Consider the following 20,210-nt stretch of genomic DNA (forward strand, 5'->3'; position numbering starts at 1 on the left):
TTTTTTATTGTGTGTGTGTTCTATTTTTTCTTCTTTATTCCTTTTCTATTTTTCCTTCCTTTTTTTCCCATCTTTTGAGTGTGAGCACAGCTGGGCCCTGCCCACCAAACCCCTCCGTGCCCAGAACAGCACAGAGGATGCCCCCTGTCCCCAGCACCCCTGGGAGGGGGTGGCAAAGCCCCAGAGCTGCAGCCCCCAGGGCAGGAATGCCAGAATCCAGACCCACGGGTGGGGATTCCTGCACTCCTTGTGGACACAGCCCACCCACCCCACAACGCTCCTTGCAGTCAGGTGCTGCTGTTCATCCCCACACAGCTTCCAATTATTTCATAGGAGAGGGGGTTTAATCCTATTTCTCCCTGACCTGTTCTTTGCTAATCAAAGTCTGTGGGCACAGCTCAGCCATGAACTCCTCTCTCCACATAAATATACATCCACACATAGACCCTTTATATATATTTGCACATATATATCCACTTTAAATACACCCCTTTGCACAGATATCCTCTAGCTCTGTGCATACACATATCCTTTATGTGTAACCTTTTATGTAAATACACAGACACACCCTTTAAATCTATATATTCATGAACACACCCTTTATATATCTCCACACACCCTTCACACATCCCTAGATAAATGTGTTTGTATGGACACACAGGGTGAGTTTCCCTGCATTTATAGGATTCCCAATCCCTGGCAGTGGGATCTGTTTCAGGGTCCCAGACCTCAGGGATTGCCCCGTCCTTCCCCACAGCTCCTGTGCCCCGATGCCAGGCCAGAGCTGCTCCCTCCCCACTCCAGGCAGTTTTGGGGTCAAACACCCAGATTTGCTCCAGGGAGCAACAGCTCAGTGAGGACTCTGCTCAGCCAACAAACCCAGGCAGAAATGTTTGGATTTGGAAGGTGTTTGGATTTCCAGAGCTCTGCCATTTGCTCAGCACACACCTGACCTGGATATTTGAGAAATTGATGCTGGAAATGCCAAATCCTGCAGGGCCAGAGCCCTCCTGCAAAGGGAGCTCGAGGCTGCTGGGCAGAGGAGTCCTGAGCCCCTGGCCCAGCCTGGAGAGCATCTCCAGGTGTGCCCTGCACCCATCCCCGGGGGTGCCCTGCACCCATCCCCGGGGGTGCCCGGGACCTGGGGCTGTGTCAGGGCTCACCGAGCCCAGCCCTGGCTCCTCCTGCAGAGCAGGAACTCGTCTGGAATTTGGCATTCAAGACCTGCTCCTCCTCCGCCTCGCAAGGCAGGAGAAACAAACCAACAAAGAGACCCCAAGCAAACGCTCCCGTGTATCTCCATTTACAGCGACCTCACAGCACCCGGGTGGGTGCATGTGGAGATGGATCAGACAGACAGACACACAGACAGACAGACACACAGACAGACAGACACACAGACAGACACGTGCCCGAAGCTGCACAACTGCCAAGTGAAATCAATGGGCTGTCTCTAAGTAACGGGGCACTAAAAGCTTTCTGTGCTTCCTCGCACCAGTGCCGGGCTCAGACAATGCAGCAGCGCGTCCCTGCAGCTGCACTGGCAGCGGGCTCTGAGTCACGGCAGGCACAGCCCGGAGCCCGGCACGGCGCCCACAGCGCCCCGCGGCCCTGGATCCCCGGGATGAGGCTTTTCCAGGCGCTCCCGGGGATGCTGCCGGAGCAGCGGCAGGGAAAAGGCTGGCAGGGAGCTGCCGGCGGGGAATGGATGGCACCGCCTCTGCTCCAGGACCATCCCAGCCTTGCTTCACCTGTGCCCGCTCCTTCCTCATCCTCCCGTCTCCTCGGGCTCAGAGCCCCCGTGCCCGGTCGCTGTCGGGGTTTCCCCGGGGTGAGCTCGGCTCTTTGCCCGGTGGGCAGTGTCCCAGCTGAAGGGGCCGCTCCGGCTGCAGACACCTGGAAAACTTTGCCCAGGTGCTGCCAGCCCTTCCCAGGCCGCAGCAGAGGGGAAACCCCCCCCCCCCCGGGCAGCAGGAGCCACCCCCGGGGCTCAGAGACTCGGGCTCACCTTGCCTCTGGACTCCCCACAGCTCAAAGCCAGCCCAGCACCGAGCCCTTTGCACGGGGCAGAAACGCTGCTCAGGAGAGACACTCCGGTCCTGCTGCAGAGCTGAATAACCCCGAGTTAATTGTTTTGTTAAACAGAATGGCTCGGGGGGGACACCAGTCTGCGGTGGACGGGGAGGCACCAGATTCAGCCCTGAGGACACACCCAGAGCTACTAAAGCCTCCAGCTCCTCAAATCTGGGGGAAAACCCATCGTTGGGTTGCTTGTCAGTCGCTTGACTGCAAGCAGATAATGGGCAAAACCAAGAAAAATCCTACAGAGACGCATCCAGTTGGGAGTGCTGGGCAAGGAGAGCTCCTTCTGTGGCCAGGGAAAGCACCAGGGTCCGACTGCACACAAAAGGTCAAGGTGACAATTTCTGGCTTGAAGAGCCCTGTGGTTCAACATCAGAGAGTCACAAAGTGACACAAAGGGACAGGGAGGACTAACACATCCTGCAGCGGCACAGAAGGATCTGGGATAAAACCTGACAGCAAAAAGACACGGGAAATATCACAGCTTTTCAAGACTCTTTTAACTAAAGTTAACACTACATACGTAATCCAGTCTTCACCCGGGGCCACATTACAGGGAAAATTCCCCAGGGATTGGGTTCCACCCTCCTCTGCTCCTGGGAAGTGGAGGCTGCACAGAATCCTGCCTTAAACCAGCAGCACCCAGCCCAAACCTCCTTCAGCCCAGGGCAGCAGCAGGGATTGTGGAAGACATGGAAAATTCCCAGTCCTCCTTTTGCCTCTTCCCTCACCCCATGCCTCCTCCACGGTTTTTATGGGAATGTGGAGTTGAATCATTCCCTGGGGAGGGTACGTGCTGACTGTGCAGCCAGAGCTGAACAGAACTAAGGGAATCTGTAATTCATACATGTACATAAAGATGTGGGATGAGCCCGGAGCAGGGCGCTCCCAGGGGAGCGGGATCCCGGGGAGGAGGGGAAAGGAGCGCAGAGCTGGGCAGCAGGGGCTGTGGGGAGGACGAGGCTCAGGTCCGGCACACCGGGAGAGGAACCGAGAGGAAAAACCCATCGTGGTGACATTTGTGTGACATTCGTGTGACACCCGCAGGGAGGGGACGCGGCCAGCAGAGCCCTGCAGGGGACACTGTCAGTGCCCGGGGCAGAGCCAGGAGGCTCTTCACTCACTCTTCACTCACAGAGAGGGGAGAAAGCACGGTAAAACCCCCGCACAGCAGCCCGTGGCACGAACGGGGCTTGTCCCTGCGCCCAGGGCAGAGAACAGCTGTGACCTGCGGCTGCCATGGATGCCGGAGCAGGGATGGGTGAGAGCCCAGCGCGCTCGGTCACACCGGGCCGAGGGACCCGCGGCAGCCCCAGCCTCGGGCTGAGCGCCCCGGAGGGGCAGGGGCTGTCCCTGTCCCTGCAGAGCCACCTCCACCCTCCCCAGCACAGCCCCAGGGCAATTCCCCTCCCGAGGAAAACCTTCCCCGTTAATCACAATCACTGCGCTCCCCCGGAGCCGCACAAACCCCGCAGCGGGACACAACCCACAGCCACCCCGTTCCCCGGCAGAGATTTATGGCCTGACACACTCGTGCTGCTTAATTACCTCGTTAACCTGCAACTGCTTCCTGTGTCCTTCAGGGACAGGGCAGTCGCAGCCCAGCGCTGCCCTGCAGCCAGGTGGGACCTGCTCCCCGCTGCCCCTCACTGCCGGGAGCAGGGAGAGCTCGGGTTGGGCCCAATCAACACCCCCAAACCAGCCCAAATCCTCCCTTCCCTCCAGCGTTCCCAGCTGGGAGGGATCAGGATAACCATCCCATCTGCCTGCCTGTTTATCTGTGTGTCTGTCCAGCCATTTAACTTGCTATTAATTAATTTATCCATCCCTCCATCCATCCATCCATCCATCCATCCATCCATCCCTCCATCCCTCCATCCATCCATCCATCCCTCCATCCATCCATCCATCCATCCATCCATCCATCCATCCATCCATCCATCCATCCATCCATCCCTCCCCCCTTCTATCTCTCTGTTAATCCACCCCTCCATCTCCCCATCCATGCATTTATTCACCCTATTATTCACCACCCATTTATTCACCATCCATCAGAAATGAGACACAGAAGGAGGGAGGTTTTTTTCCCCCTATGCAAAACCAGAAGTTTTAAATAAAATCTCTGCAATAACACATACAATGACTAAAACATTTTCGAGTCCACACCCACAGAAGAATCACCAGGCTTGCGAGAGCTCCACAGCATTCAGATAAAGCTGCTTTTGGCTGGTTCCAAGCCTGGTTTCGTTGCCCTGTGTCTGTGGTTGTGCCCACAGCAGACAAACTACCAAAATAAAACCTGAGGGGATGCTCCCAGCACAGGAACCCGGGGGCAGGTGACCCCCAGGGGACCCCTCACACTCCCCCTCAGAGGTGGGGGGATACAGCCAAACTGGGGAAATCATGGCACAGTTTTCCTGACATAAATTGCAGAGAGTTTGTCTTATTGCTACAAAAATATGAAAAAAAAAAAAAGCAAAAAAGTCACTGTTCCTGACGCTGGTGGTGGGAAAACAACGTTGCTTAGAAACATCCCCATCAGGGCTCCAGAACCACTCCTTTCTGTGCTGAAAATGAATAAAATATGTAATTTATTCCCTGAAAGAGGCTGTTTCAAGACACCAAAATTTGATGAAAGCAGAGACCCTCCCCATTTCCCTCTCCCACTGCAGCTCATCTGATATCCCTCACCTGTCACCTGTGGAGTGGGGACAGTCACACCTGGCTGGGCCTTGACCCCAATCCCATTTCCTGCTGGGGAAAATAACAGAATCCCAGGATCCCAGAAAGGTTTGGGTGGGAGGGACATTAAATCCCACCCTCTGCCTGGCAGAGACACCCTCCACTGCCCCCGGTGCCTCCAAGCCCCAGTGTCCAGCCTGGCCTTGGACAATTCCAGCCCCTGTGGGCAGCCTGTGCCAGGGCTTCACCACCTCTGAGTGAAGAATTTCCCCCCAACGTGCAATGGAAATCTCTTCTCTGTTCGTTAAACCCGTTCCCCGTGTCCCATCGCTGTCTGCCCGTGTTATAAAGTTGCTCTCCCTGTTTTTTAGAGCACCCCGGAGATGCTCAGCTGGTGCTGACACCTCGGGTCCATCCATTTGTCACCTTCCATCCGGCTCTGGCTCGCAGGGTGAGCCCATGGGGGTGCTAATTCTGGCCTCTAATTAACCCGGTGGTTTCCTGCTCTCATTAACCCGTGTGGTTTCCTGCTCTCGGGGCTGGCTCTGGGCTCCCAAAGCCCCGCGGATCCCCGGCAGTCGGGAGCTGTCCCCGGGCCAGCAGCAGGAGGCTGTCTCTGAGTGCCGCGGGTGGGAGGAGAGGCAAATAATGCTTCTGCCTCTCGTTTCGAGAACAAAACACTTGACAACACGCACAGCAGTTCGCACTAAATTACCGCCTGTGCCCGCGCTAATTGCAGCGCTGGGAGCCGCGACTCGGGGCTGGGCGGGCACTGCCAGCCCCGGGGCAGCCCAGAGGGGCGGAGAGGGACCGGGACACCCACAGCACCTCGGGGGGACAGGAGGGGCCCGGGACACCCACAGCACCTCGGGGGGGACAGGAGGGACAGGAGGGGCCCGGGACACCCACAGCACCTCGGGGGGGACGAACCACAGTGTCCCCACTGCTCCGGGGGTGGGAGAAATGGTTTGGGCAGGATGGGGTTAAAGGCGTCAATAATGTGAAATAAAAAGGGTGGGGTTGAGCAAACCCGGCCGAGCAGCTCTCCTCGCTCCAGCACAGCCCCCTCTTCCTGCCTGGCCCTCAGAAACCTTCCCTGATCCTAAACGGAGCCTGCCCCACCCCAATACAACCCAAACTGCTCTGTTCCAGCCACGAGAGACACCCAGCGAGATGGGCCCACAGTGTCACCTTGTCCCCTCTGTGTCACCTTGTCCTCACAGTGTCACCTCATCCCACAGTGTCACCTCATCCCCATAGTGTCACCTTGTCCTCATAGTGCCACTTTGTCCCCACCTTGTCCCTGCAGTGTCACCTCATCCCCTCTGTGTCACCTCATCCCCTCTGTGTCACCTCATCCCCTCTTTGTCACCTTGTCCCCACAGCAGCCCCTGGCCCTGGCACTTCAGGGGCTCAGCCCAGGGCACCGCATGCCAGCAAAGGTCGCTGTGTGCACAGAGGTCAGGACAGCCTCAGGCCATGAAGCTGCAGCAAAGACAGAATCCCAGAATGTGCTGAGCTGGAAGGGACTCCGGATGTCACCCAGTGCAGCTCCTGGCCTGCACAGCCACCCCAACCATGCCAGCATCCCTGAGAGCCCTGTCCAAGTGCTCCTGGCTTGATGAAGTTCAGATGTTTATACAAAGCATCGAATCTCAGGGATTTTTTACCTCTGTTCTCAGCTGATGAGAGGCACAGATAAACATGCAGAGCTGCAGCAGCTGGACCAGCGTAGGTGGCCCGACTTGTGCAAGCTGAAAACACAGATTTCCTCCCTTCCTTGAGCACGTGCACCCTTCACTGTGCTCTGGCACTCGATCTGACACCTGCACTGTGACTGTGCTCGCTGCTTTGCAAACTGCTGTGTGATCTCCTACCTGTTACACAAACACAAGAGGGTTTGATTTGGATCACGTGCCCCTGGAGCAACGCTGCTTTCCTGCCGTCTCAGGGTAGGAGGAGATGGATCACAGAGCCCCAGAATGGTTTGGGTTGGAAGGGACTCTGAAGATTGTCCCATTCCATGGGCAGGACACCTTCCACTATCCCAGGTTACTCCAAGCTCTGTCCAAGGTGGTCTGGAACACTTCCAGTCCATGACACAGCCCCAGGTGTCCCTCTGTGCACCTCCCTTGCTCTGCAGGTCCTGCTCCATGCACGATGTTCAGGATTAGCTCAGGGAAAGGAAAGGAAAGGAAAGGAAAGGAAAGGAAAGGAAAGGAAAGGAAAGGAAAGGAAAGGAAAGGAAAGGAAAGGAAAGGAAAGGAAAGGAAAGGAAAGGAAAGGAAAGGAAAGGAAAGGAAAGGAAAGGAAAGGAAAGGAAAGGAAAGGAAAGGAAAGGAAAGGAAAGGAAAGGAAAGGAAAGGAAAGGAAAGGCAGGAGGGGGCACTGGGCACCCAGCTGGGCCACAGGAGGGGCAGCCAGCCCAGGCGTGCGTGGCACAGGGGACCAGCAGGTGCTTGGAGGGACCCAGCCCCCTTTTCCTGGCTCCCCCTCACTTCCCAACCCCTCTCCTCACAGGGCCACCGCTGTGTGGGTGGTCGCCTCAGCTGCAATTCCCCGGCGTTTTCCTTGGCTGCACGCTGGCAGAAGTTGCAGATGACGCACTAAACGCAGCCGAGGCAGGGGAGATGGGCCGTGGCCAAGCCGTGTACGGAGCCCGGCCCGGGCGGGCACAGCTGCCCCGGGGGCTGCGGGGCACGGGCGGGGCGGGGGCAGCGCTGGCAGCGGCGTTCCCGGGGCACAGCTCCTGCTGGAGCGCCCCAAGGCAGCGCAGCCCCATCACAGCCCCAGCGCTGCCCCCGCCCCGCCTCGCCACCGTCCGACTCCGGCAGCAAGAGAAAAAACCCTCTTTGTCATTCTGCAGTGAGGCTTTTAAAGTGCAGGATTTCGAATGTCTGCGGGGATTGCGTTATCCGTGCAAAAAACCCCTCGATGGAATCAAGTTAGTGCCAGCAGGAGGAGGAGCAGGGAGAGCTCCATCCCGTCTGGGCGAGGGGTGCCCTGTCCCACCCTTTGGACATCAGTATCCTGGTCACACCTGTGTGCAGGGGCACAGCCCCCAGAGTCCGAGGGCTGGGAATTAGAAATGCCTCTTGCCCTCCTTTCCGTGCCACCTCACACTCAGGGAGGCCAAATAAAAACAGTGAAAGCCTGTCAAGGGGGCTGCCTTCCCCAGCCCTCCACCCACGTTGGAAAGCATCGGTCACCGAGCTGAAGTGGGTGAATAAGCTGGAAATGAAATACAGGCACTTTCCTCCATGGGCAGGAGGGGCTGATTCTGACACAGTCCTGAGGCTGGGGAAGGCAGAGGAATCTGGGCAGTGTCAGGATAACTCAGGCTCTCAGCACAGCCCAAGGGAGCTCCATCCCATCAGCATCCGGAGCACCCTCAACAGGGACAGCCCAGGAAGGGGAGACTTCCCTTTGCAGGAGCAATTCATCCTTGCAACAATGTTTAGGTAAAGGCAATTCACAGGAATTGTTATAAAGACAGGCAGCCTGAGGTAGGGAAACCACTGGGAAAAATAATGGAATTTCTGTTTTAATTACTGTGCGGGACTTCTGCTTTTTGACAGAGAATATAAATGTTTTGAAAGATTTGAAGTACTGCTGAACAAGGGCCTGGAGGGACAGGACAGGAGGGAATGGCTCCCCACTGCCAGAGAGGGGGATGGATATGATATTGGGGAAAAATTACCACACTGGACAGGGCTTGGAGCAGCCTGGCAGAGTGGGAGGTGTCCCTGCCCATGGCGGGGGTGGAAGGGGACCCTCCCACCCAGCCCAAGGCGCTGTGGGCTGGTCTGATGGCTCCGGAGCAGCTGCAGCCGCCTCCCAGCCAGCACAGCTGAAGCTGTGCCGGGTTTTATGGCGGATTCAATGCCAAAAGGAAAATATAGGTATGCCATAAAATTTTTATGACTTCATCCTCAAAATATCTCCAAAGCAGCTTGTTTACATAAAGGGCACGTTCTCCTGGTGGCTCTCAGGAGCTCCCAGGGAGATCAGGAGCCCCAGGCTGCCTCTCCTCCCCCGTGCACAGACCCCATCCCCCCATTCCATCCAGGCTCTCCACGTGTTGCCCCCAACTGGATTTAAGCTGCTGTGGACCCTGCACAGCCTCTCACACCAATCCTGAATTTTGTAACCAAAACCAAGGATAAACCTGCTCCAGCTTCCCTCTGGAGGAGCTGCCAGGGACAAGGCACCAGGACTTCAATGAGGACATCCAGGAGCTTCAGGACCTTATTTTCCATAATTTTCCTGCTTCTCAAACCCTGTGTCCCACTGATTATTATTGTTCTGGACACAACTTTGCAGTAAATATCTCCCAAAACTCATTTGCACGGAGCCTGCAGGGGCCTGAGGGAGCACCAGGCCAGCCCAGGGAGGGATCAGGACACCAGGCCCTGCTCCTGCCTGAGGGAGGCTTATGGTGCTACAAAAGTAGTTTGAGAGACAATTCAAACACTTTTGGGTGCCTGGAGGAGCAAGTCCCACCCAGGGGCATTTTCCTTTCCTCGAAGACAATTAATTTCCTAACAAACACATTCTAGAGAAGGCGTTTTGTAGGGTTAGTCTGAAATAAAAATAAGCACACTCAAAATTCCAATTGGATTTTGCCAAAGCAGCCAGGCTAAAATAATACATTTTAAATGTCTTAAACTGTGCGCTTCCCAAGTAATTAAATTACAGCGTTCCTGCACGACGGCTTCTCTTCCATCCATTTAAGCATTAGATTAAAGTTGTCAGGCAGCCTTTGGATGGAAAATACCAGGCTGCAGGGAAGGGTTGGGAGGAGGGTGGGGCGGGCTGAGTGGGGCAGGGGCTGCTCCAGCCACCAGCACAGGCAGGGGACAGCCACCCCCTGCCACTGCCCAGGGAGGGGACACGGGCCTGGGGCACGGGAGGGGCAGTGCTGTGCCACTCACGGGGATGGGGACAGAGAGCTGTGGGTGCTGGGGACAGCCACCCATGGGTGACAGGGGGAGTCATCCATGGATGACAGGGACACCCACCCACGGGTGACAGGGACATCCAACCGTGTGTGACAGCGACACCCACCCACGGGTGACAGTGCCACCCACTCACAGGTGACAGTGCCACCCACCCACGGGTGACAGGGACACCCAGCCGGGCCGCTCCGTGCCCTTGCCCTGCCCGTGCCCCTCTGCCGGGGCGGCCGTGGGCGGCTCCACCCCCGCGGCTGCCGTGCAGTATTTAAAGCCTCCCTTCCAAATCCCCGCGGTGCTCCAGGGAGGCAGAGCCCTGCCAGCCCTGCTCCAGGGGCACCAGGGCTGTCCCCAGGGCCACACAGGGCTGGTGGCAGGAGCCCCTCTGGCTGCAGGGGCACAGAGGGGACAGGTTCGCTGCCCCGGGGCAGAGCCACGCTGGAGGGCCGGGGACAGGCAGGAACAAAGCCAAGCCAGCTGTGTTCCGTGTGACACCTGCGAGGGGACACCATCTCCAGGTGACCCAGGCACTGCAGAGCCCCCACTGATCACGGGATCGTGGAATTGCCGAGGCTGGAGGGTGACAGAGCCAGCCCCAAGGGGACACTGGGGGTGGCAGCCAGGGACCTGCACTGCCCTGGGTGTGGGCTGGAGCTGGGTAATAAATGTGTGCCCAAACCCAACACTGCAGCATGGTGAGAGCAGGGAAACCCAGAGCCCACCAAAGCCCGGCCTCACCTCGGAGCTGCAAAGGCCCGGGGAGCCACTGGGAACGTGAAAGCAGCACAAATCAGCACATTTGGTTTACTCAACTGGTTCCTTTTCCTTTCTCTTTGAGTTATTCCTGCCTCCTTTGTAGCCATTATAAGCTACAGTCCTGGGGGGAAAAGCATTGTGAATTCAGCGTAAATCCCTTCTGTTCACTGGATTAATCTTAATTTGAAGCAGGAAAATGAAGATCAGACGATGAGCCATAAAAGTCAGCCTGATGTGGAGAGTACTGAAACAATATGGAACTTGATATCAAAATAATTATACCATTTGCATGTGAGAGTTTTTTAAACTGCTCATAATTGCAGCAAGACTTAAATAAACCACAATTTCCTAAATATGTGAGGTAGTTATTATGGTTAATGCTTGGAAAAAGAAACACAAGGGAAAAGAAGACACAGCTCCTGGAACACTGCTAAGAAATACCTGCTTCCACATTTACACCCCCTGGCAAGCACAGGGCTTGACTCCCGCTCCCGAAGGAATTCTGCAGCCCAAGGTGACCTCTGTGCGTTCCAGCCCATCAGTCTGGGGCTGGCTCGGCCCCTCCAGGCCCCGGAGCGGGGACACCGCGTGCCTGGCAGGGCCATTCCAGCGGCAGCAATGCCCCGATGCCACACGGGGAATTTGCATTTCAACAGAAGCGTTTCTGCTCGCAGCCCCGGTGACCCGGGCGCGTTCGAAGCGGTGGAAGGGCGGTGGGGGCCGAGTCTGACGGAGCTCACCCGCCCCAGGCACGCCTGGGGGCTCCAGCCCCTCCCGGCCTGGGGTTCCTCCTCTGCCAGCGCTCGGCAGCTGCGCCAGGGACCCTCCAGGGACCTGCCGTGGAATCGGAATCGTCACAGCTTTGGAAGGGACTTCCAAGCCCACCCGGTGCCACCCCTGCCCTTTATCCCAACCTCCCACTGTGCCAGGCTGCCCGTCCAGCCTTGGGCACTGCCAGAGCTGCTCTGGGCACCCTGTGCCAGGGCCTGCCCACCCTCACAGGGAACAGCTTCCTCCTAAAATCTACTCTAAATCTCTCCTCTTTCCCAGGGGATGAGGAAGAAAGCAAACTTTACTTTCAGGGTTTATCTGCCCAGATCACCTTTACGTAATTCCAATGTCAGCAGCTTTTCTTCCACAGATTCTTCCCTGTGCCTTCACCATCCCCAAATGCTCAGCTCTCCCCAGATTTGAAAACAATCCTGGGGAGGGAAACAACCTTTTTCTGCCTCCCTTCTTCCTGCTTTATTCCCTCGTTTTTCAGCTCTTATCTTCCAGACGTTAGTAACACTTCTCTAATGAGGGAAGATTCTCACTCCTTCGGGTGGGAAGGATGGGTTTCCCCTCGGGGATGGTGCCCGGCCTCTCCTCACCCTGCCCAGGCTCCCCGGAACGTGAACTGCACCAATTTGCCTTTGCAGATAACATTTTTTGTTTAGGCTCGCGCCGGAGTTAATGGTCAGAGCTGCCTCCATCAATTATGGATGAACACAAATAGATCGTTGTGCTCTGTAAATTGGGTCCCTCGTGCCCATGCGCGGGCAGGGCTCTGCAAAAAGGGCTATTTCGGAATTGCTGACGGCCCCAGATCGGCCCCGCAGCGGCGGAGCCCAGCTCGGGGCACATTTCAGCTCTGGGCACATCCCAGCTCCAGCACATCCCAGATCCCATCACATTCCAGCTCCCATCATATCCCAGCTGCAGGCACAGCCCAGCTCGGGCACATCCCAGCTCCAGCACATCCCAGATCCCATCACATCCCAGATCCAGCACATCTCAGCTCCCATCATATCCCAGCTGCAGGCACAGCCCAGCTCCAGCACAGTCCAGCTCCAGCACATCCCAGCTCGGGCACATCCCAGCTCCAGCACAGGCCAGCTTGGGCACATCCCAGCTCCAGCACATCCCAGCTCCTAACACATCCCAGTTGGCACAGCCCAGCTCTGGGCACAGCCAAGCTCCAGCACATCCCAGCTCCCATCACATCCCAGATCCCAACATATCTCAGCTCCCATCCCAGCTGGCAGAGCCCAGCTCTGGGCACAGCCCAGCTCTTGGCACAGCTCAGCTCTGGGCACATGCTGGGCACGGAGCAGGCTCCTGGGGAGATGGGGCACTCTGGGCAAGGCTTTACACCACTGCAGCTGTGATGAAAAGGGGCCGGTATCAAAGAATTTGGGAATTCTAGAGTGACTTGGGCTGCAAGGGACCTTAAAGACCATGGCAAAGGCATCATCAGTCCCACTGTAAAAACCTCCTGCTCTGTAATTCAAGGTCTGGGAGCAGCAAGGCTGCTGCCAGTCTCACTCTGAGAAGTTGCTCCCTGCGGTAGCAGCACCACATCCCAAACAGCCCCAGCACCAGCATCAGGGCTGGATCCGTTTTATTGAAAAGAATTTTAGGGCAGATACGGCAAATTAGGAGAGAGGAGAGCCTGGGCTGTGACCTCTCCACGGCCCAGAGCCGGGCTGCCGTCCCTGCTGCCGCTGGGCATCGTCTGGGGGAGCAAAGCCACGTCCTTTGTTCCAGCAGCGGTGCGGCAGATTGCGATTTCCCAAGCCAAGCACTGCAACTACACCATTTTCAAAGAAAGGCTTGAAGTGATCCCAGATATACCCCCGAGCATGTGGGCAGGCTCCCAGTGGGTCTGAAGTGGAGCATTAGAAAGGATAAAAGAGAGCAGCCCCCTGCCCGTTCGCCTTCCGCAGGAGGGGGCAGCGGGGCTGTGCCGGCGGCCGTGTCTGGGGGTCCCGTCCGGCTCCGGCCGGGGAAGGTGCCAAACGTAAAACTCGTTTAGCAAAGGCAGAGCCGAGGTTTGCTCAGGTGAGCGCCGCGGGGACGCACCTGAGTCCTCGTATTCGCAGCTGTTTCTCGGCGACCGCCTTTATTCCCGTAAACTTTTGCCTTTCATATTCCAATTCAGTCCCTGAGCTGGAGCGGGGCCAGAAACATGTCACTTGGTGACAAGCCCCCGAGCTGGCTCCTCTCCCGCCCCCACCCCTGTCACAGGCGTAGTCGCTGTCTCTCCCTTTACATAATCGCAGCGGATCGGGAGCGCCTGGCAGCCGGGGGAGGCAGCCGGGCCCGGGAGCACCCCGGGAGCGGAGCGGGAGCGCGGGGCAGCCCTGCCCTGCCCTGCCCCATCCCTGCCCATCCCTGCCCTGCCCGGCCCGGCCCTGCCCGGCCCCATCCCTGCCCAGCCCTGCCCAGCCCTGCCCATCCCTGCCCAGCCCAGCCCATCCCGGCCCAGCCCTTCCCATCCCTGCCCCTGCCCGGCCCTGCCGCGGGGGCGGCGGCAGCGCTCGGGGGCGCAGGGGGCGGCTCTCTCGGTATTTTTAGTGTGAATCGAGGGCCAGCCTGGCTGTGCTGGCATTTGGAGCAGCTCACGCTGCAGAGCTCAGCATCAAGGACACAATTCAGGCAGAAAATGAATTGGGAAGGACTTCAGCTTCAAACGAGAGGGAGCTGAGGAGTTTGCAGAATTATTGCTGGGAAAAGCGTCTGGCTTTGGGTTTCCCCCAGGCTGAGGAATCGGGCCCGTGGCGAACACGGAATTCCAGCCCCTCGGTTGGAAGACGCTTCCCCACCCAAAGATTATCAACACTTGGCCCGAGGGCTCCTCAGCTCTTCCAAAATCCCCTGCGCTGCTTCTCTGGGGGAGAAACCAGCTCTGCACACAGGGAGATTCGCGAGCAGGAACACAGATTAGTCATAAAGATAAAACCTCAGCCTTGTCGCCAATGAGCTGCTATTCCTGGTGCAGCTCCCGGCCCGGGGCAGACGGGGCCGGGAGAACTCCAGCGGGACAATCCAATCCACTCTCCAAACCTCACCAGAACACAAACCTCACCAGGAACACAAACCTTTCCCAGGAACACAAACCTCACCAGGAACACAAACCTCACCAGAACACAAACCTCACCAGGAACACAAACCTCACCCAGGAACACAAACCTCACCAGGAACACAAACCTTACCCAGGAACACAAACCTTACCCAGGAACACAAACCTCACCAGAACACAAACCTCACCAGGAACACGGCAGAGAGGACTCACAGGAGTGAGGAACTGCGATTTCCTGGGGCTTTGGTACCCAGGGAGAGAGCGCTGGGAGCCCCGGGAAATCAGGGGATACCTGCTGGCAGATAGCACACAGTGCCCCATGTTCCTGGGCTCGGGAACGAGGCCTGAGGGACACCCCATGGGCACGGCCTGGGAACAGGTCCTGGCTCTGAGGGACACCATCAAAGACTTGGCTCCCACAAATGAGCTTATGGGGAAACTGAGGCATGATGGCTTGGATGGCACTGCCAGAGGGGTCAGAGGCCAGATTGTGTGTCCTGTCTTCGGACAAGACCCACTGCTGTGGCCCAAACCCTGCCCTCTCCACGGCCAGGGCCAGACTGCAGTGCCCGGGAGCCAGGATCCCCCTGGGCACTGCCCCTGCCAGGATCCCCCTGGACACTGCCCCTGCCAGGATCCCCCTGGACACTGCCCCTGCCAGGATCCCCCTGGACACTGCCCCTGCCAGGACCACTCCGGGCACTGCCCTTGCCATGCCAACCCCAGCTGGGAGCTGGCTCCAGAGACATTTATTAACCAGCAGTTCTGCCCCGGCCTCAGGCTCCCTGAGGACTTCTGCTGCCATCACCACGCCAGGAGGATGCAACGTCCCTGCTGAAAGTTGGTCACGGTGAAGGACAGGGACAAGCGCCTGGAAAGGCCAGGCTTCCACTCCCTGTCATTGATCAGCCATGCAAGCAAACCACAGAAAATTACGTCTGAGCACCCCATCCCCACTGCTCTCAGTGTGTGCAGCTCCTGGAGAGTTAACACTGACGTTTTCCAAGCTGCAGGATTGCCCTGCACTGCCTGCACCACGCCTGGATCCCAGAGCTGCTTTGCAGCCGTCCCAGGACCTCAAACCCAGCATTAACACAAAACTGCATCCTGCAGCTCCCCTGGGCGGGTCTGGGGGCACAGGAGCCCCGGCTGGTGTCCCTCGGGCTGGGAGCCAGCAGGATAAAGCTGCCTGGAGCCCCACGCCCCTCAGCCTGCCCAGGAGCCCTCCTGTGCCAGCTGCCTCTGCCAGCAGCGGCTCCACCTGGGGCACAGGGTACAGAGATCCCAGGCTGTCCCCTTCTTCCAGTCTGAACATCCCCATCGGTGGCTGAGAGGGACACCCTGACCAGGCGAACACCAAAGGCACACACACCCTTCTCGCCTGCAGCCAAAGGCAGGACAGAGAAGCTGATCAGCTGCCCACACCGAGCACTTCAGACCAAACTCACAGCCTTATTTTTCCTGCCTGGGTTAGGAGGAATAAAAACCTGTGAGAGGCAGGAGGCATTCCATAAGGACGCCTGAGATTTTGTTTTCTGCATTTGCCTAAAATTGGCTTTGATCTCATCTTCCCCGAGTGAACCAGGTGAGAAGTCCGTGAGCCGCCCCCGCGGTGGGTTGGTACCCACGGCAGACGCCTCTGCTCCACACAGCACACCGCAAACCAACTTTCCCTGTCCAGCCCCAAGCAGGCTTTGCTAATTGATCTTTCTGCTCATTAGCACCGATATTAGTTACACTAACACTTAACAGGAACCATCTTAGCACCGCTGTCACAAATTCACAACGCTGCATGGAATCTGCCCGAGCAAGTGGGGTTTGGGTATAAAATCACAAATACATCCGCCTGCAAAACCATAAACACCCCAAAGCTTCCCAAGTTTAAAAATCTATTAATAACCCGAGGAGAGAGCTCCTCTGCAAAACCAGGTGCATCCAGGCAGGCAAAGTCAAGAGCGATTACACTGCAAGGGAACAAAGACCGAGACCGTGCCCATACCTATATTTCATGCCCGTTTGCTTTGCGGTGGATTCTTTTAATGAAATGTGGTGCTGCGGGGTAAATGTCCCCAAACTGCGAGCGATAATAGCCACTGTCCGGAATTTCGCCCGGGCTGCATTCACTACGTTCGGGGTCGTGGTGTTCTGCTTGCTGATGAGCCGGTCCTCACCATTTCTCTTCAAGTTGTGGTCTGTGCAGGCGATGGACACTTGCATCGCGCCCGCGGTGCCCCGGCCGGGCGGCGGGCGGACCCCCGGCCCCGCAGGGGCTGCAGCTGCCCAGCACGGCCGGCAGACCCCCGACCTGGGACTCCCCGAGCGCCGGGGGCTCCGGGAGAGCCGCGCCGCGTCCCCGCGCTGCCGCCGGCAGACGAACGCGAACTTGCCACGGCAACCGCGCCGGCGGCTCGGGGCTCACTCCGGGCTCTCCGCGGCGATGCTGCTGCTCAGCCAGAAGCATCCATCCAGTCAGGTGCTCCCGGAGCGCCGCTCCCTCATGGTGATCGCTCCGCAGCCGCTCTGTCTCGCCGCAGGCTCCCGGCCGCCGGTTTTAAATCACTGCGGGCATCCTGCGAGCGCTGGCTCCGGCGCCGCTGGAGCGCCAAGTGCTGAGCAGGCACAGCCGAGCCCCGTCCCTCGCCAGGCGTCCCTAAGGAGCGGCAGCATCCATCGGTGTCCTTCGCCCAGGCGCAGCAGCGCTACCTCCCACCCATGGCAGCCCGCCGAGCGCTGGCAGCGGCTCCGCAGCGGCCGCGGGATCCCCCGCCAGAGCCTGCGGGAGCGATGGGCAGGATGGGGAGGATGGGGAGGATGCGAACCACGGGCCTCCTTTGTGCTCGCAGGGAAGGCAGGCGGATCAGGCAGATCCGCCCGGAAAAATCGCTGCCGGCATCGCTGAGAGGTCCTCTACAGCGGGCAGCAATTCGGTGTCAAAATGGGTTAATTACGGGGGAAAGGAAAAAAAGGGGGGGTGGGGAGGGGGAGGAAGATCGCCGTGCTCCGGTGTGTGAGGGAGTTAACACGTTAATCCCGTGTTCCTGGCACCCGGAGCCGCCGCCCGCAGCCCCCGGCTCGCAGCAGGGCCAGGGTTAATCCTGCTCCCCCAGCATCGCCAGCGGAATAAGCCGCAGCGCAAAGGCTTTGAAACAAAACCATCCCCGTCCCTTAGCGGACCAACCCATCCCCATCCCATCCCCATCCCATCCCCATCCCCATCCTCATCCCATCCCATCCCATCCCATCCCATCCCATCCCATCCCATCCCATCCCATCCCATCCCATCCCATCCCATCCCATCCCATCCCATCCCATCCCCACACTGTCCTGTGCCGCCTGTGCCGGGGCGGGGGCTTTGGGCACCGGGGGTCCCCCAGGCCAGGGAGCTGCTCACAGGAGGGTGGCCGGGTTTGGAGCCCCCCAGGACCCCCATCCGTCAGTGTCACCAGCAGAGTGGCCCTGGGGAGGGACAGGCAGTGGGTGCCCGTGGGTGCAGCCCCACGGCAGAGAGTGCCCGTGGGTGGCAGGGCAGGTGGGCGAGGGCAGGGCCACCCGTGGTCCCTTTCCCGCCCAGCACAGGCCACGGGGAGTGGTCCAGAGGGGCTCCCCAGACCCCAGCCCCACATCTGCCCCAGGCTGCCCGGGGATCCGCGGTGAGGGGGTGGCTCCTGTGCCCACCCCCCGCTCACTGCCAGGCTCCAGACCCGTCCTGCGGGTGGGAGCAGCTCCCAGGCCGAGCCCCCTGCCCGAGGCACGCAGAGGTGGCACGGGAGGGTGGCAGGGTGGGCTGGGGGTGCCGGGGGTGATAAATCCCTGTCTGAGCTCGGGGTGACAGAGCTTTGAGGTGTGTCCCCCTCCGTCCTGCTGAGGAGGGGGCGTGTGGGAGCGGCTGGGGGCCGCCACCCAAGGCCACCCCCACCCGGGACAGGGACAGCTTTGCGGATGTGGCTGCTGCCCCTCTCCTGATGGCTCGTTAACAGGTACCCAGCACATCCCTTTGAGGATGGAAAGACTAAATCCGAGCAAAGACAGCTACTGTACGATATTTTGCCAAAGAGGATTAGCAGTTAATCACGCAGCAGACCCACGAACTCCCGGCTGTGAGCGGTGTCCTTGCGCCCACCCTCCAGCAGGGATGGGGGGAGCAGGACCCCCGCGAGAGCTTGCAGAGCCCTCATCAGTGAGTCGGCATTGCAGACCACCAGCAAACCCAGCAGAGTGGGCATCGGGGGGCACAAGCCGTGGGGCCACTGACCCCAAGGTGCCCCTCACACCCAGGACACCCTCAGGGCCTCCCTGGGACTGGGGGTGCAGCTGGAGCAAACCCACTTGGCTTTGGAGCCCAGCTGTGTTCCAGAGCACAGAGCAGGGCTGACAAACCGGGAAATATTCCCCTCACACCCCCTCACTGGGCTCAGGCAGTCCAGGGTGTGTTTTACCTCATCCTGGACATCTCTGGAGAGTTCCCAGTGCAGCCAGGTCTGCCAAGTGCTGTGGCTTGGCCCTGGGGACGAGCCCAGGTCACTGTCACCAAGTCCTGGTCACCACTGCCAGGTCTGCCCATGCCCTGGGGTACCAGGGGAGGGCCAGGGAAGGGGACAGAAAGGGACAGTCACGACAGTCACTGGCACATCCCACAGAGCATCCTACCTCAAGCTGCTTAGCTTGGGAGGGGTTACAGCCTCTCCACAGAATATCTATTTAAATATGGGATTTATTTCATTTCCCTGAGCAAGATAATCACTTCTAGAGCAAAACGTTGGAGTAACATAATTCTGCATGATGAAAATCCTGAGCTTATAGAAGAGGAGGTACGTGACAACCCTGGCAGAGGACTGGGCCACCAGCCCGTGCCCAGGCTCCCTGTGACACCTCAGTGCCATCAAATCACTGTCACAAGATGCCCACGTGCCTTTTCTCCCCGAGCAAGACAACAATCCCTCATTAAATAACTTGCTCAAACGCTTCATCAAGCAAATGTGCTTTAGCACAGATACTTGTGACCACCCTGTGACCCCTCCCTAGCCCCGGAGCCACTGCAGCCACCCTGGGGACCAAATCAAGAGCCAGGGCGAGCAGGGGCTGTGGGGCAGGGCACCAGAACACACACCCAGAGCTGTCCCCAGCTGTCCCCAGAACAAACACCCAGAGCTGTCCCCGTGCACAGCACCCTGCAGGGGCGGGATGGAAACCTCCAAAAAGCCAAAATGCTTTCTGCAGCCCCAGTGGGATCCCTGTGGGGGCTGGAAAGGGCCGTGGGGCCGGGCACAGAACGGGGGGTGAGGGAGGAGCCCTTCCCTGAGCTCCTGCAGGGATTCTGCTCCAGGGCCAGCCGGCAGCACGGCTCTGGTGCAGCCAGAGGTGGAAAGAGGCTTCTGCAGCCCAAAATATGAACATGAGTCAAGGTCCTGCAGTCTGGGCTGGGTGAAACCTGCTGGGTGAGCTGCTGCAGCTCTGGCCCAGCACAGCCAGAGCTGAGCATGCTGATGGCTCCTTCCTTTTCTAAATTTTACCTTGTAGTGGAGCTCCTCTGAAATACAGCACCAAGTCTGGCTGGAGATTTTGTGCTTCTGGTGGCTGCAGTCACGGGCTGCTCACCCTCCCTGCCACGGCAGGGCCTTGGGACTGGGTGGTCTTTAAGGCCCCCTCCAGCCACACCAATTGTGATTGCAGCAGCCCAGGTCACAGTAAAGATGCCAACCCAGCCTGTCTGAGCTCTTTAACTGAAATTCCTCCATGCCCAGAGAAGACAACCACTGAATTTAGCAGCAAACCTGCAGCAGTGCCCACGACAGAGGCAGTGGCTGCCCCTGGATCCCTGGCAGTGCCCAAGGCCAGGCTGGACAGGGCTGGGAGCAGCCTGGCACAGTGGGAGGTGTCCCTGCCCATGGCAG

At 58.5% G+C, this 20,210-nt stretch overlaps 1 protein-coding gene across 2 annotated transcripts in view; it reads right to left on the reverse strand.

Moving 5' to 3' along the window:
- The window catches only part of KCNAB1 (potassium voltage-gated channel subfamily A regulatory beta subunit 1), a 56,058-nt gene that overhangs the window by 23,143 nt on the left and 12,705 nt on the right, over positions 1 to 20,210 (reverse strand). The window contains exon 1 of one of the 2 annotated variants that reach the window (XM_063408500.1): positions 16,319 to 17,035. The exons of the other annotated variant lie outside the window; for it this stretch is intronic. Within the exon in view, the coding sequence (XP_063264570.1) occupies positions 16,319 to 16,536 (218 nt within the window). The 5' untranslated portion in view covers positions 16,537 to 17,035. Of the gene's footprint in view, positions 1 to 16,318; positions 17,036 to 20,210 lie in introns of those variants that run through there. 2 annotated transcript variants of the gene reach the window in all.

Source organism: Prinia subflava, chromosome 11, assembly GCF_021018805.1.
Source record: "Prinia subflava isolate CZ2003 ecotype Zambia chromosome 11, Cam_Psub_1.2, whole genome shotgun sequence".
In the NCBI taxonomy this organism is placed as follows: domain Eukaryota; kingdom Metazoa; phylum Chordata; class Aves; order Passeriformes; family Cisticolidae; genus Prinia; species Prinia subflava.